Source organism: Tubulanus polymorphus, chromosome 1 (assembly GCF_964204645.1).
Source record: "Tubulanus polymorphus chromosome 1, tnTubPoly1.2, whole genome shotgun sequence".
Taxonomy (NCBI): domain Eukaryota; kingdom Metazoa; phylum Nemertea; class Palaeonemertea; order Tubulaniformes; family Tubulanidae; genus Tubulanus; species Tubulanus polymorphus.
In genome coordinates, this window is record NC_134025.1 from 21,943,881 (window position 1) to 21,958,350 (window position 14,470).

Sequence of the window (14,470 nt, forward strand, 5' to 3'; positions counted from 1 at the left end):
TAATGTATAGGACTTTATTGTGCTAATGAGCCGTATATTTCAAAATTGTTGGATAAGCCGTTTAATGTCTCATTACTCATCCTCCTGATTAATTAGAGGAGGGGTCGCGTGTTTTTATTTCCGACTACGCTTCACTGAACACTGTTAACAATATTTCATACTATATATCAATTAATATATTCCATCCATGGGTAAACGAAATATAATTCATGTTCGTTTTATGACTGTCTACTTAATGATTCTTAAGATGTGTACGTATCAGTGTATTTTTAAAGACATATCTAACACGCATTCTAAGATCTCTCACGCACAACCTAAGATCTCAAAAAAGAAGGGAGAAAAAGGCGAGAGATTTTATACGGCCCGTGTTCCCTCGATAGGGATTCGAACACTCCGAAATCCGGTGCGAATAGACCTAGCGCGCGTGTAGTTGCGCAACATGGCCGTGATGTCACTAACAGCCAATCAGAAATCACGTTTCATTTTCGCCCGGGTCATTGTATCGGCGATCTGATTACCATTGGCAGCGACAAATTTTCCGCACTGGGACCTAATCGGCCTGGGTTCTCGATGCCATCAGGTTCGAATCTCTGCCGAGGGAGAATGAACGACAAGTTCAAACGTTATCTGAAATTCAAATTTAAAATCAGTCGCAGAAATATCCATTTGAAATGAATAATTAAAATTCTAACTACGGGTCTTGCCTATTAGTGGCTATTCCAGTTTAAAAATCTTGAATTTGACAAAAAAACTTTTAACTTCAAAGAGCAAGCGAAATTATTGGCACAAACCGATTACAAAACCTTCCTTAATTTGGGACCAAACTATCAAATATCCTGACTCGGTATGAATTACGATGTAAAGTGAAATGAATTGATCATATAGCTATATCTATTTTACGATAATTGCGATGTTAACTAACGTACACAACTGTCAGCTGAAAAGAGCTCTCGAAAGTGTTTTATTCCAAACTATTTTATTGGTTCTATAACCAACCTGTTTTATCAGTTACAAAAAAAAATTTCTCTGTGATAAACTATACTGTATATACATATTATAAAACCACCATTTTCTTGACTTTCCCACCAAAATATGATCGTCTTTATGTTTAGATATATATAATATCACCTGTACATATTCAGCTATGCACTGCTAAATCAAATATTGACCGTTTTATACACTGTTCATTCGTTTTAACCGTTGCTGATTATAGATTTGTATAACGATATAAAACTCCGTACACGTTATGGGTTACGTTGTTCGTAAACCAGGTTTTCCGTGTTGTGTCTGCTGGTTATTCGTTCACGCTCGCGCATGTTCACTTGCTAGAGCACGCCAACACTGAAGGGCAGAATTCATTAGGTTTTTGGCGTACAGTACTGACGAGTGAAACCTGGGGTAGCAAATCAGAACATGACCTAATCTATACGGAGGCAGTTAACCCTTTCTATATACATTCTTGCATCGAAATATTCCCATTCGGTCCACGCGCTGCTTTTAACCGCGGAAAGACTATTATGAATCGTTGCATCTTTCGTCCGAACACGAAAGCACCGCACATACCAAAAGTTCTGAAAAGTTCTGAAATTTTCAAATGTATATTGCTTCGGTTCTCGTGAGTCTTTACCCATATAGTTTTAGATGATAATTTCATCGATCCGGATGCAAATTCAACATTCCTCTCGTTACAAAGAAAAAAAACCGATTTCTACGTCGGATAAAAACAAAATTATCATTTATTTCAAATGAATAAAATTTCGAGATTCACCCATATATACATGTATCTTAAACGATTCTTTGTAATCTATATTTGACTTTTAACATGTGCTCAATAATGTTATTGTATTTCTTTTTAATAAAACGATTTGTTGAAGTTCATTTGACTTACTAAGTTGCACGTAGTCGGTCGTTTCTTTTTTTTTTACACATGAACGAGATTTCTGAGAGTTGCTTCGGGAACCGAGATTTTTATCTCTCAGGTCCAATGGATTTCATACATAACCGAAATTCGTCACTTATCCCATTTGCAGAACTGGCAACATTTTTTTTACGGACCTCTTTTGGGATCCAGCTCTTCGCATCTTGAAGTTACTGACCTAATTGTGGCATGATGCTACCAACCTCCTGAGAGACCAAAGTAGCCGGTAATCCCACAGCTGACCATAATTTGTAACACCATTTCACAGTAGTTTGTGTTCCGAATCCCAAAGATCTCTTCAATTGTCAGTTCCTTTCCAACAGGCTCCGAGGAGAGACTTAAAATTACGTCTCCTCGTCATTATTTGCGAAATATAATCATTTTCAGGGAAATGCCATCTCAGTTTAGCGAGGATACCCTAACTCATTCATACTCGTCTACATCAAAAGCCTCACTTAATATCAATGGGGATCAAAGCGTAAGTGTAGAAGCCCACAAAACGAGACAATCTTTCTCTGAGGCGGACAGAGAAACAACTCGAGACTTACCACGCGGCTCACTCGAGGATCAATTTCACATTTCAAAAGACTAATAATTTATGATATCCTGTGAATAAGACGAAATTCTTATAAATAACTTATCAAGAAGCTGTGGTTGCAATCGCTTTAATTTTCACTATCATCATATTTATGATAATTATAAGCATCATCATTATCATTGTTACATGAAATATTAATAAACAATAAGTGCGAATTTTACAACTGAAACAATTCTTCTCCTTCAGAACCACCTTTATTCAATCGTATTTCGTCGGAAACATCATTCATTATTTAAGGGATGAATATCGACAGGCATTTCCGGTACGGTCTTTAACGATGGTGAAATTCTCTAAGGAAAACTATAGTGTTATAGTGATTATGGAATCGTTCGTTGTTTTCGTCGTTACATCCGAGGACACTTTTTTGCCCTTAACATCTTCAGACTCGCTAACTTGCATTTTTCGTCTTTCGAGTTCTACCCTCGGGTCCTCCTTTTTATATACGTATATCGGTGCTCACTTTTACCAAGCAAGCGCTAAGAACCAGTTTTCAGGTATCACTTGTCAAATCAAGTATTCTTGTTAACAGTTCTAACATGGCTAAAAAAGGTTCTAAATGCTAGCAACTTCTGGCACCAATGTTACTTTCTGAGCTAAAAAAAATAAAAACAGAGGACGGCTTTTTTACCATAATGAAAACAGCTTTGTCGAAGAGTTTGCATTTTTGAAATTGTTTTTAGTACAACCCTGGACTCTATACAAATTGAACGAGTGTTGAACATACGTAGGTCCATATTCAGGAAATTAACAAAATTACTCACAAATGAATCTTTTTAAGTTCCATGGTGAAACACAGTACCGGTAAGAAATTGATGATCAGTTGGACGCTAATTACTCATTTTACATACATTGCAACAATGATTTTCAAGAAAGAAATTTATATATTGTCTCTCTACTGGTTGTCGTTATGAAGTCACCAAATCACTTAATTGAATCTAGAAGCAGTTTGGGGATCATCTTTAATGGGAATCGATGAATAAATACAACGAGGCGGATAATACTTAATAAGTTAACTAGTATATTCAAAGCGCGAGCTACCAATAGTAGCTTCATCGGGCGAATGAGCGATGAAGCTACTAAGTAAGTGAAGGCCCGTACTTCAAAAAACCTATAGTTCACTTATAATGTACTATTGGTCAATAATTTATTCTACCCCAGGTCAACACGTCTCCTCGACAAATCAATCTTCTCATAAGACACGTAACACGGTGATGATTCTCTGGTGATCTTGTCAGTGACGTCATTACCACGTTCTGTCATAGAACTTCTTTCGTTCTGGGTAGATCTGTGACGTGACAGGGGCAGTTTAGTCAGCTCCGGTCGGGTCGCTCACTCGGCTTCACTATAGGCCAAGCTCAGGTCTATTTACGACTCGACTAAGTTGTATATGGTAAATATACATTCCACTAGTAAAGAAATGTTTTTCTAGTTTAGTCGGTATGTCCGCTATATAAGCGGCTTTGAAGCAATCTATCCAAAATGAACTCCCACAAAGTAGACATTTTCTTTTTGATACAAGTGTATTTATTTTGATAAAATCCAGTTATTCATATGCGTAAAAATATCGAGATCCGTTCATGATTAAGAAATGGCAATGAAATGACTTGAAGTGAATTTTTGACGCCGTAAAAACCGTTACAATAACGTTTTTATTCAAATGCGTTATCTAAGGGCTCTGCGTGAGTCGATGAATTTCGGCATTCATTTTCTGATTTGATATATTTTATTACTCTTATTTCATATTTGATAAATTTTGATAATTATTTTGGTAGGATGTGCACTACGCCATCAAAATATCGAGGCTAGACTGGTTGCCGGCCAATTTAAATCAATAATCTTCAAAATTCAAAACAAACTTTTTGATCCTTGATATCCTATAATTTATACAATATCATTTATCGTCGACAATACTGAGCAATATAATTTGTTATTGTTCGAGGCGTCAATATTCAAGATTTCTAGTTTTACTTTACTTTCCTAGCATTTTCTCACATAACATACGATTAAAGCATAGAACAAGAATCTTTTCGTTTCAACGAATGATCCCGCGTTTTAGACATATGGTGAAATGCAAAGCAGAGTCCAGTAGCTGAAAAGCTGATTCGAATTAATTGTGGACAGACGCCTTCGTAATACATTGTAATCGAAACTGCTACATTTGTCCACCTGTTTGTTCCAACCGAACAAATCCAACTGATGGTCACCAACGCTAATGCAAAATAATAAATGTAGTTTCTTAAGTTTTGGTTGACGACATTTTAAATCGTGAAAACGAATTATAATCTCACTCTTTTAAATTTTGACCACACGTACGACGATTCGAGAACGAAAGGCGATTGCCTTTCTATTTCTTTTGACATATTGGAACGAAATGAAATGTCATGCTTTTTACAAAATACATACATGTTAAACTATGCAAATTTTTTTTTCCAATTATAAACAAGATATTACAACATTTGTAATTTTAAGAAATATATACTATTTTTGAATGATTTCTAATTCTGAATATATGTTAAACACAATGTACTACAGCAGTAACTATCTAGGCAATAAAATTCTGTTTCTCCACCTTTTCTGGCTCCATCAAAGGATAGTTCTGTTGTGTTGCTTTTATTTGGCTGCTAACTTTTGGTCCCCATGACGGGTCGGGCTTGCACGCAGTTTGAATCCTCTGAAAGCCGAAAGTCAGTTCAGATGGAAAGTTCTTATTACGATGATTATCGTCGAACACTTCAATATTTACCTTCATAAAACTGCCTTTGCCTGTGATAAGTTTTTCTATAAGTATACCGGGAATCGGTAAAATGGTCACGCCGGCTAGCGTCCAACCAAATGCTAAAGCCCAAACTGGATATGTGTAATCTCCATACGTCGGTGCGACGCTTTTGACGAGCGCAAAAATAAGAAACATCTGAAACGCATCAAAAAATCTTTATTCAACTATGAACGAGAACGAAGACATGATGAGATTTAAGATAATCAGCTCGAAAAAGCCGTTTGAATATGCCCATCTCTATTGAAAGTCGAAGTATAATCGGACTATAACAAGACCTTTTGGCAAAACGAAAACCACACGACCCGCATCTCGTGTCCGATCAGAATGAACGATAATTTGTATTCGTCGGGCTGAACGAGTGATTAGTAGACCATTATGATGTGATGTGATTTACATATAGATGTTTAGCATAAATAATCAAGTTAGCATATGCCAATTATTGATTACGTACATGTATATACCTACGGAAGCGTCCTGGGCACATATTTATAACAACCGGTTGATGTTTATTCCAGTCAGTAACTCGGAATAAACTTATTGTATCACATACAAGTGATAGTTTATTCAGAGTTGCTAATTCGGGATAAACTTCTTATTTCTTTTCCAGTTTTTTTTTTACAGTGAAGGAGCCTATATTTTGGATTTTCGTATCGTTACAATCAGGCCTACTTACCGACAAAACAAATGGCGTAAAAAAGCACCAACAAACTTTCCATAAAACGAACGGTTGCTTCCCTATCATCAATTCGATATCTTGGTAGAATCTATTTACACCTGAAATTATGAAACAACGGACCGAAGTCCCAATCTTTAACTCAATGGAATGACATGATTGTGGAGAGAAAAATTGAGAAGATGTCTTATTAGTCTAACAGCCACAAGCGATATAATAAACTGCAAAGATCTACCGTTTGAATTTTGAGAAAAAATTGCTTATAGGGATGTCATCATTACAGTTTTGCGTGTGTGTGTACTTAGTTTCCCACAGTCCCTAATTGCTGGTTATGTCACATGACAGTGGATATCTATTTACCATATATGCAGCAGACTACCACACATTCCAATATAGCTATAATGAGAACTGTGTAGGTACAGCCGTACCAATCAACGATCTGGAACCAGTAAACTCCAGCCTGTAATATAAAGAGTTTACAATTAGCTAGCTTCTTGTGAATTTCTTAACGATCTCTACTCATGTCAGAACATTTATACAGTATGGAGTTGTTTATAATTAGCTTCTTGTGATCTCTTCTCGTGTCAGAAAATTAACGCTCAGACGACTCATTCTACAGAATTCTTACCTGTGATACAAACAAAAGGCCGACTGTAAATCCACAAATTATAACAGCAGTCAAGACTAACAGCCTTTTGCGTCTGAGGGTTTCTGGAAACCGGTCAACTATTCCGCTCACAACTGTTTCAACGTAGATAAACTGAAATGTATTATCCACACAATTTAATGCCATATTCATGATTTTTTTTTTAAACACGGATGCTCTCACATATAGAATAGTTTTAAAAGATTCTCCTTACCTGACTGTCGAGACCCATTGTCAGCAGCATGAAAAAGAATAATACAGACCAAATCGCTGCTCCTGGTATTTTTGATAAGGCTTCTGGGTAGGCCACGAAAGCAAGGCCAGGACCTTAATAGTTTTAATAAAGAGTTAGTCAAAAACTGAGCAAGGAATTAAAATATTACCACAAGCGACTTATTCGATATGAATCTGAGGTTGTACCTGAGGTTACAGCTTCGCTCACAGAAACATTTCCTTCGTGAGCGATGTGACCAATGATAGAAAAGATAACAAAACCGGCAAAAAAGCTGGTGCAGCAGTTGACAATAGGGAAGACGACAGCGTCCCTGGGAGATGGACAGAAATAAAGTATGCATACAATATTAGTATACAGTATTGATACCGACGAATCGTGAAAAAAACATCCGATAAAATCAAGATAATGCCTGCGCACCTGTAACAGTTGTGAGAAAATCTGTTGTAGCTCGCCATCGTTATCAGCGATCCCCAACCAGGCCCTAATGAGTAGAAAATCTGCAAACACGCTTCAGACCAGATCTGTATGATGAAAAATCGACACAATTTTGAATCATTAAAAGACAGAAAACGTTATCAAAATCGCTTTCGGTCGGAAAAAGAGTATCTGGTATACCTTGAACGACCTGAGTTTGTTCCAGTCTGGCGATATGAAAAACATAACACCTTCATGAGCACCGGGTAGTGTCAATCCTCTGATGAGAATTATGGTCAAAAATATGTACGGGACAGTTGCAGTCACGTACACAACCTGAAACGAGTTGTAAGCAATTTCTTATAGATTTACCGGCGTTTCTTCACGCTACATACTTTGTAATCTAATATTCAACTAACCTTTCCGGAAGATTTGAACCCTCTTATAACGCAGAGAAAGACGATTGCCCAAGCGGCTAATAAACATAGCGCCAATTGCCATCGCAATCCTCCTAAATTGTCGACACCATCGCTCATATCCAAAACGTGAAATCTGTAAGCAGTCGTTAAGAAATAAATCGTTTTGTCAAATTACATTTCGTGTATATGATCACTATAATCAAAAAATGAAATCCCTCGCCATTTTGAATTTCCGGTATTACGGTCGGTTGTCGTGAACTCGTGTGAGGAATCTGACTGCAGTACGGTAGTCGGTTCCATACGTAGTACTTGACCCTACACAATCGAAATGAACTCACATTCAAAAACACCAAGCCATTGTCTATTGAACCATAGAACTGTAACTATCCCGTTATAGTTCTATGATTGAACAGTGTAAAAAACTAACTTGATATTCCAAGGCATGGGATTTATATATGGCATCAATTTTTAAAGGCTACAATATCTAACGTTGAAATTAGATATAGATTTAAAAGAAAAAGCTCTGGTTATGAGAATTACGATGTCCTTGCATCCTAATAAAATGTAGCATTTAGTTATTTGTTGCGCTACTTACTTCCAGAATTCTTCTCCGGCAGAGTAAGTTTTAGCGTAAGATATGTTTGAAGTGTTAGATAAGCTGTTGAAAACATATTGTTCCGTGGAGTTAGATTCAGATGAGTTATTTGTAAAAACCGATTGATTCAGGGCTGCTGAGACTCCGGGCAGTCGGCAATTTTCGGTATTCCATTCGTTGTCACATTTGGACCACAGCGGCTCCCAACTTCTGAACGCGGATACCAAATAGTACAGTACCCAGGCAATGATCGTATTGTAATATGTCATAATGATGAAGTTTACCAGCAGGATAGCAAAGCCGATACCTAAAATGGAGAATAAACGACTATATTTTCTAATTTCTTCGCCTATTACATTGATTCCCAGCATTTTATTTCCTAAACGATTGGTTGATGGGGAGACATAAATAGATCAGCGTTACAGTAATCAGAAAAATAGGTCATGAACCTTTCCTCGCTCTAATTAGATGTCTTCTAAAATGGCTGATGTTTGTACTTCATTTTGTTATGATTTTCTTTTAATGAATTTAATGCCTCCTTGTAATTATTAACATTTTAAACTATGCTAAAAACTTTCCTACAGTTATTTAGCACCAAAAAATTCTCACGTCAACATGGAACACCCCACCAAATAACCGTGATGTGTCCTCCAAAAAACCTCCAACCAATTTACATAGTTATCTAGATTCATAAAAATACTTACCCGAAAGTAGCGGACATATCTTGAACACAGTCGCTGCACTTTCACTTGAGTACTGACCCAATGCAATCTCCATTAAACAGAGTGGAATGCCAGCGATGATCATGAATATGAAATACGGAATCAGGAACGCGCCTAAAAAGATAAGCATTCAATTGCAACTTCTGGAAAGGTCGTAAAAGTGGCGGCAATGATCGTCTGTGGGCTTCGAATGTACCGGATTTGGTTTTTGATGCGTGATCATTGTATTGATGCACAGAACGTGACATTATACACTAGCAAAAACACCCATCTTAGATGGGGTGGAAAATTATGCGAGGCTCCTTTAGTGTGTCAGCCTAATAAATCCCATCAAGCGATGTTCCTTCCCGGAAGCCTGACCAGAATGTTCCACATAACACTGCAGTAATAGATATCACAGGACACGCAAATATGTACACGCCAACTTCTGGGATCTACCGGGATTTTGGGGATTTAAATCTCTGGTGGAACTTAGACCCTTGATCCAAATAAGATTCATCTTTACCATGAGAATATATTCCTCTGTGTAAATACCAACGTTTATGACCAAACAATGAATAGATTTCGTACTAAACTGGTTATGAAAAACGAGTTTCCCCTTTAAAGTATAGACGTATATATAGTATAGATACATTAAAACATTTACATCTCATCCTGCTTTGGGGTTGATATAACTTCATATTTTTTTAATCTTTTTTCAATCATTTTATGAAGATTCTGCCATGGTAAATCAATTTTCTGTAATCATCTTCTTTACAACACACGACTGGATATCCAGTTGATATTATTTAGTTTAGATGGTAGAAATTTCAATAGCAATTTTGCCAAGCATCAAAGGCGAATATCAACATCAATCGGTATATGACAGTATGGTATTTGTATGATTAGAGGAGATATTGTAAGCGGAAGAGATAAGCGGAAGCGAGAGCGTAAAAGTACGTTAGAGTGAGCCGTAACAAGCTCTGTGGTTAAGATCTGAAAGTTGTGAGCTGCAGGAAAGAAGAGAAATTAAAAGAATATACAAGAAAATCAGGCGCTGTTGGCTTGGTTTGCCCTTGGAGTACTCCAAGGTTTGCCTGTATGGTTTTAATAACACCCGGTGATGATTGTATTCTGAATGTATTTCAAAGTAGTCTCAATGTAAACACGTTGCGAATATTTCACCCCGGCGATTTAGTGCGACTGAAAAATCCCCCGCAGTGAGCGATATTCAGAGCCGAGCTGATAGCGCTGTTGGCGCACGCATAGATTTTGTCGGAAAATTTGACCATTTTTGTCAGAAGATTTGATGCCAGCACCATAGTGTTTTTCAAAGAGTGTATTCGGCGACGTGAATTTCAGCAATCGACGAAAGCCCGACTGCGAGGGGTGTTCGATGGGGTCTCCCCTCGACGAAAGAATGTTTTGGAATTCATTATTGTACCAATACCAATACCGTGATCACAATACCATTGTATATTCATCATTCAGCACAAGCAAATACCACTTCTGTATTTTTTATAATACACCTTAATTGAAAGAAGGTCACTTGGACCACCTCCTCCTCCGTAAATCCACCCTGGGATAGTGTGTGCATAAGGGACGCAATGCGAATTTTCTAGAGGAAAAATCGACTGGCACAAATCAAACATGATATCATCGTCTGGGCCGGTGTGTCTCACCATGAGAGTCACGGTCTCACCCTCCAAGATCTCATATACCTCTGCTGAATATATTCGGCGAAAACGTATACATACTGAATCGTGCGAATAAGCCTTCGCTCCGAGTTCGCCTAAATGTGTCAAACTTGGTCGAAGTAATTTGCCTAGTGTCGGGCCACTGCCTTTATGCTTTATGTTCATTTCTGTATTTTGGTTTCAAAACATCAACGAAAGATATCATTCAGAAATAAAGTCAAGGGTAGATATGTATTTGAAAGTCGACATCGCCGTACTACGTTTCGAAAGTAGTGTTGCGGAAGTTAACGAAAATAAAGGATGATACCGCCGGGGCTGTGATAGTAGAAATTATTAATCATTGACACCCGTGATAATCCATTCGTTATACAGGACAGGAATATGGCTAGATATCGCTAAAGTTCACGTACAGGATTGGTACACGTAAAACGTTATAGTGCCAGTGACCCAATTGATGCGCGATTCATTTAAACCTCCATCATCGTGTTGATCTCTCGGTGAACTCTAAACGATTAGAATCAATGGCTACCCGAACTCTAAATTCTATAACTGAACTTGTTCTCGTAAACCACACATTTTACAGCAGTATTAATCAAAATAATACGTAGAATAAGATGCATTCCATAATTTACTCACCTCCTCCGTTTCTCATACATAGGTACGGAAATCGCCATATGTTTCCAAGTCCAACTGCGTATCCAATACATGATAGCATAAATTCGATGTCTCTTCCCCAGTAACCCCGCTCGGTCGGCTTGACAACATCCTCGGCGGGTTCGCTTTTACCTTTCGACATTTTTTTCACAACCTATAATTCCGCGTTCGCGGTACAACCTCTGGAAACTGGATAAAAATAAGCGCGACAACCGGCATGAGCACTCCACGCCTGCTTTCTTTTGTATAGGAGGGATAGACTAGTGCGCGTTTCAAACATAATGTGAACTTGTTGAATCCACTTCGACCTCGCTTATTGTTTGACAGCTGTAGCCTATGTATTTGCTACGTTTGAAAATGACATCGATCATCGACGGCTTTATATTTGATACGTGTACATTCATGTACATTAATAAAGGGTTGAAATCATTCAATAGATTTTATAATATTTGTAGTACAAGACAATATCTCAAACAGCAAAAAATATACCAGTCTTATGATAGATCCCTAATTACAGCGATAATAGTAATGATGCGATTGTTATGTTATGATATGTTGAGATACAAAAATAGATTTAAAGTGTCCTGGGAACATTATCATTATTTCATTATTTTTTACTTTTTTCTCCGAGGTATACTTAGGACATTATCCTTGATTTTTTCATTGCTTTAGATGTTATCTTTTTGGATTTTACTTTGTGTGCGAGTAACTGAAGGTAGATAATTGATTAGTTTGTTTATGGTTTAGATTCAACTCCGTGTTTGAAAGGAGAAAAGAATTCTTTGTTAATTTCGAATATTTGTTCAATATTTTTCAACATGACTAAAAAAAACGGTGGATATTTCTCTAAAAAAAGTTTCCATCTTTTGAGGACTGACGGTTAAAAGATTAAGCAAAATTATCTTATTAGTTCGCTCGTCGAATATTAAAAAGAAAAATCAATAGGACAATTTCGTATTGAGCACTATAATATGAAATCATTTTATTAGTTACTCTCTCGGAGTAAAATGTAAAAAATAAAGAAGAATAGGATGATTTCGTATTAAGCACTATTATATAATGAGAATGAATACATATTGTTTTAAACTAATTCAAAAATTTGTCATAGTAGACCTACACCATTTTTTGACGCTGTAAAAACCGTTACAATAACGTTTATATACATTGATACCTATACTTTATTTAAGGGGTTCTGTGCGAGTCGACGTGCACAACGTCATCAATATTAGCGTTTCAAAATAACCATTGCAATTATGAATCCTGGCTTTTATTTTTGTAATCAAATATATTTCATGACTCTTATTTCATTTTTTATAAATTTCAATTATTTTTGAGAGGCACACGTCATCATTATACCGGGGCTAGACTGGTTGCCGGCCAATTCAATTCAATTATCGATATATTCCAATTTAATTGATCCATAACATGAGATATAATTTGTATTATATGTTCTGTTGTCGACAATATTGAGCACTATGTGCTATTTTTAGGGCTGTCGATAAACTTTCAAGTTAGTTTTCTGATATGGTATCATTCGAAACGTCCATTAACGGGGGGAGTTGCTTACAGTTCATATAATATGTCAATTCGTCAATGCAGCTTGACGAATTGACGAAAAAAATTGACGAAATTGACAAAATTTGTTTAAACGTTGTGACGAAATAAAATCACCCGCAAGCATTTTGATATCGTTGTGAATGACTGACGAACGGATTTGAAGTCAACGGACGCCTTTATATGTTTTGATTCTATCGAATTTGCCGTAACCTTTGTTATTGGTAGTCATTTCACCATCGGGCCCGTGCCCGGTCACTGATTATTTAAATCACACATCTTATATCGTTATAGGCCCCCAGGACCCTGTAGTGCCTTAAAAAAACCCAAAATACGATTTCTTCAATTTCGTCAATTCGTCAAACTAACTTCTCCTTAGAAATTGTCGAATTTCGTCACTCGTCAATTGAACTTGAACCTTGATTTAACTCCCTTCCCATACGCGAGTGGTTGGCGAGTGTTCAGAATGGCTTCGATCTTTGAAAATGGTATCTTATCGAAGTTATATAATTATAGTTTATATAAAGGCTATATATATATATATATATATATAGCCTTTTAAAACGAATATATGTATAGATAAGGTTTTGGGAGACGGTCGTAGACTTCGAATACGTATCACATGATAACAGCAAAAAATAATAAAAACTGTAACCTAGTTAAAGGACGTTTGGAAGATGTCGTTGAGATGTAGGATTGTAGAGCAAAATAGAAATGTAATCTAGTGAATTAGTTATCATTATATCATCGTTATATTATACCATTTGTATATGGCGTTAGATTACAAGGCTATTCTTATAATTTTTTTGCAAAAGAACAAAGATTGCCTCGTATTAAACATGTGCACGTCTTGTAATTGACGTTACTAAACCTAAGCCTTGACTGTGCAACAGGCCCCATGGGCGATTAAAAAATCATTATCAATTCAACACGCTTATTCTTTAAGCGCAGTCGAGTAAAGCCTATTGCGCTAGCACGTAACTGTTTTGTGTGTACACTTGTGGAAATAATTGTGATTCGGTTTTATATTTTGCTATATAAGCTTTATCATTTTCCCAATTGTTGCGAATCGACCAAAGTTGAAGCCTGGATCGACCTGGTCGTCTTGCTGCGTCTCACCGACTTGCTACTGCGTTTTCTCTCAGGCCCGTAGCCTGGTTGGAGAATCAATGTGCATTTCGATGGAACTCATAGCCCCATGCCCCAAATAATTTTGAATAAAAGCATTAAATATCGGTATTGTATTTCCTGGTTTTTGTCAGTTGAATTAGGGAACTAGACACATATTCTTCGTTTACGAGGAAATAAATTATAACATTCTAGGCACTAACATTAATTAACATATTAATGTGGCAACATTCTGTCTACTAGCCACATACACCGTCTCCGGAATAGACTTGTTTTTTATTCATCAACTCGCTTAACTATCGCTACCCGATACGGGCCTGGGCTCTCTGCGGTTAGATAACGGAAACAGGATTTTCTTACAATTTTCTGAATAGAACGTGGATATTAAGAATTTCAATCACCAATAAATACCTTTACGTACCTTGTTTTAGTCACCGAGTTGCGCTGTTGTATTATTCCACG

General features: G+C 36.9%; 1 protein-coding gene across 2 annotated transcripts; it reads right to left on the reverse strand.

Moving 5' to 3' along the window:
• Positions 1-4,034: 4,034 nt before the first annotated feature.
• LOC141910060 (sodium- and chloride-dependent glycine transporter 2-like) lies at positions 4,035-14,470 on the reverse strand. 2 transcript variants are annotated; one of them, XM_074800781.1, is made up of 14 exons: positions 14,430-14,470; positions 11,309-11,515; positions 8,979-9,110; positions 8,275-8,581; positions 7,680-7,812; positions 7,462-7,596; positions 7,264-7,367; positions 7,032-7,156; positions 6,826-6,938; positions 6,594-6,725; positions 6,326-6,425; positions 5,966-6,066; positions 5,260-5,427; positions 4,035-5,187 (listed from the first exon to the last, which is right to left on the reverse strand). In XM_074800781.1, the coding sequence occupies exons 2-14, from the start codon at positions 11,466-11,468 to the stop codon at positions 5,059-5,061; spliced, it is 1,839 nt and encodes a 612-aa protein (XP_074656882.1). In that variant the 5' UTR covers positions 11,469-11,515; positions 14,430-14,470; the 3' UTR covers positions 4,035-5,058. The 2 variants fall into 2 exon arrangements, with proteins under 2 accessions (XP_074656882.1, XP_074656875.1); XM_074800774.1 differs by lacking the exon at positions 14,430-14,470 and having other exon boundaries at positions 11,309-11,565.

What these genes read in the sequence shown, in the direction of transcription:
- LOC141910060 (XM_074800781.1), bottom strand. Translation starts at nt 11,468, where the DNA reads ATGTCGAAAGGTAAAAGCGAACCCGCCGAGGATGTTGTCAAGCCGACC. An exon ending in ACAAACTCAGGTCGTTCAAG is followed by an intron (nt 7,368 to 7,461) that starts GTATACCAGATA and finishes TTCATCATACAG; the next exon opens with ATCTGGTCTGAAGCGTGTTT. An exon ending in GGTAGTCTGCTGCATATATG is followed by an intron (nt 6,067 to 6,325) that starts GTAAATAGATAT and finishes TCATAATTTCAG; the next exon opens with GTGTAAATAGATTCTACCAA.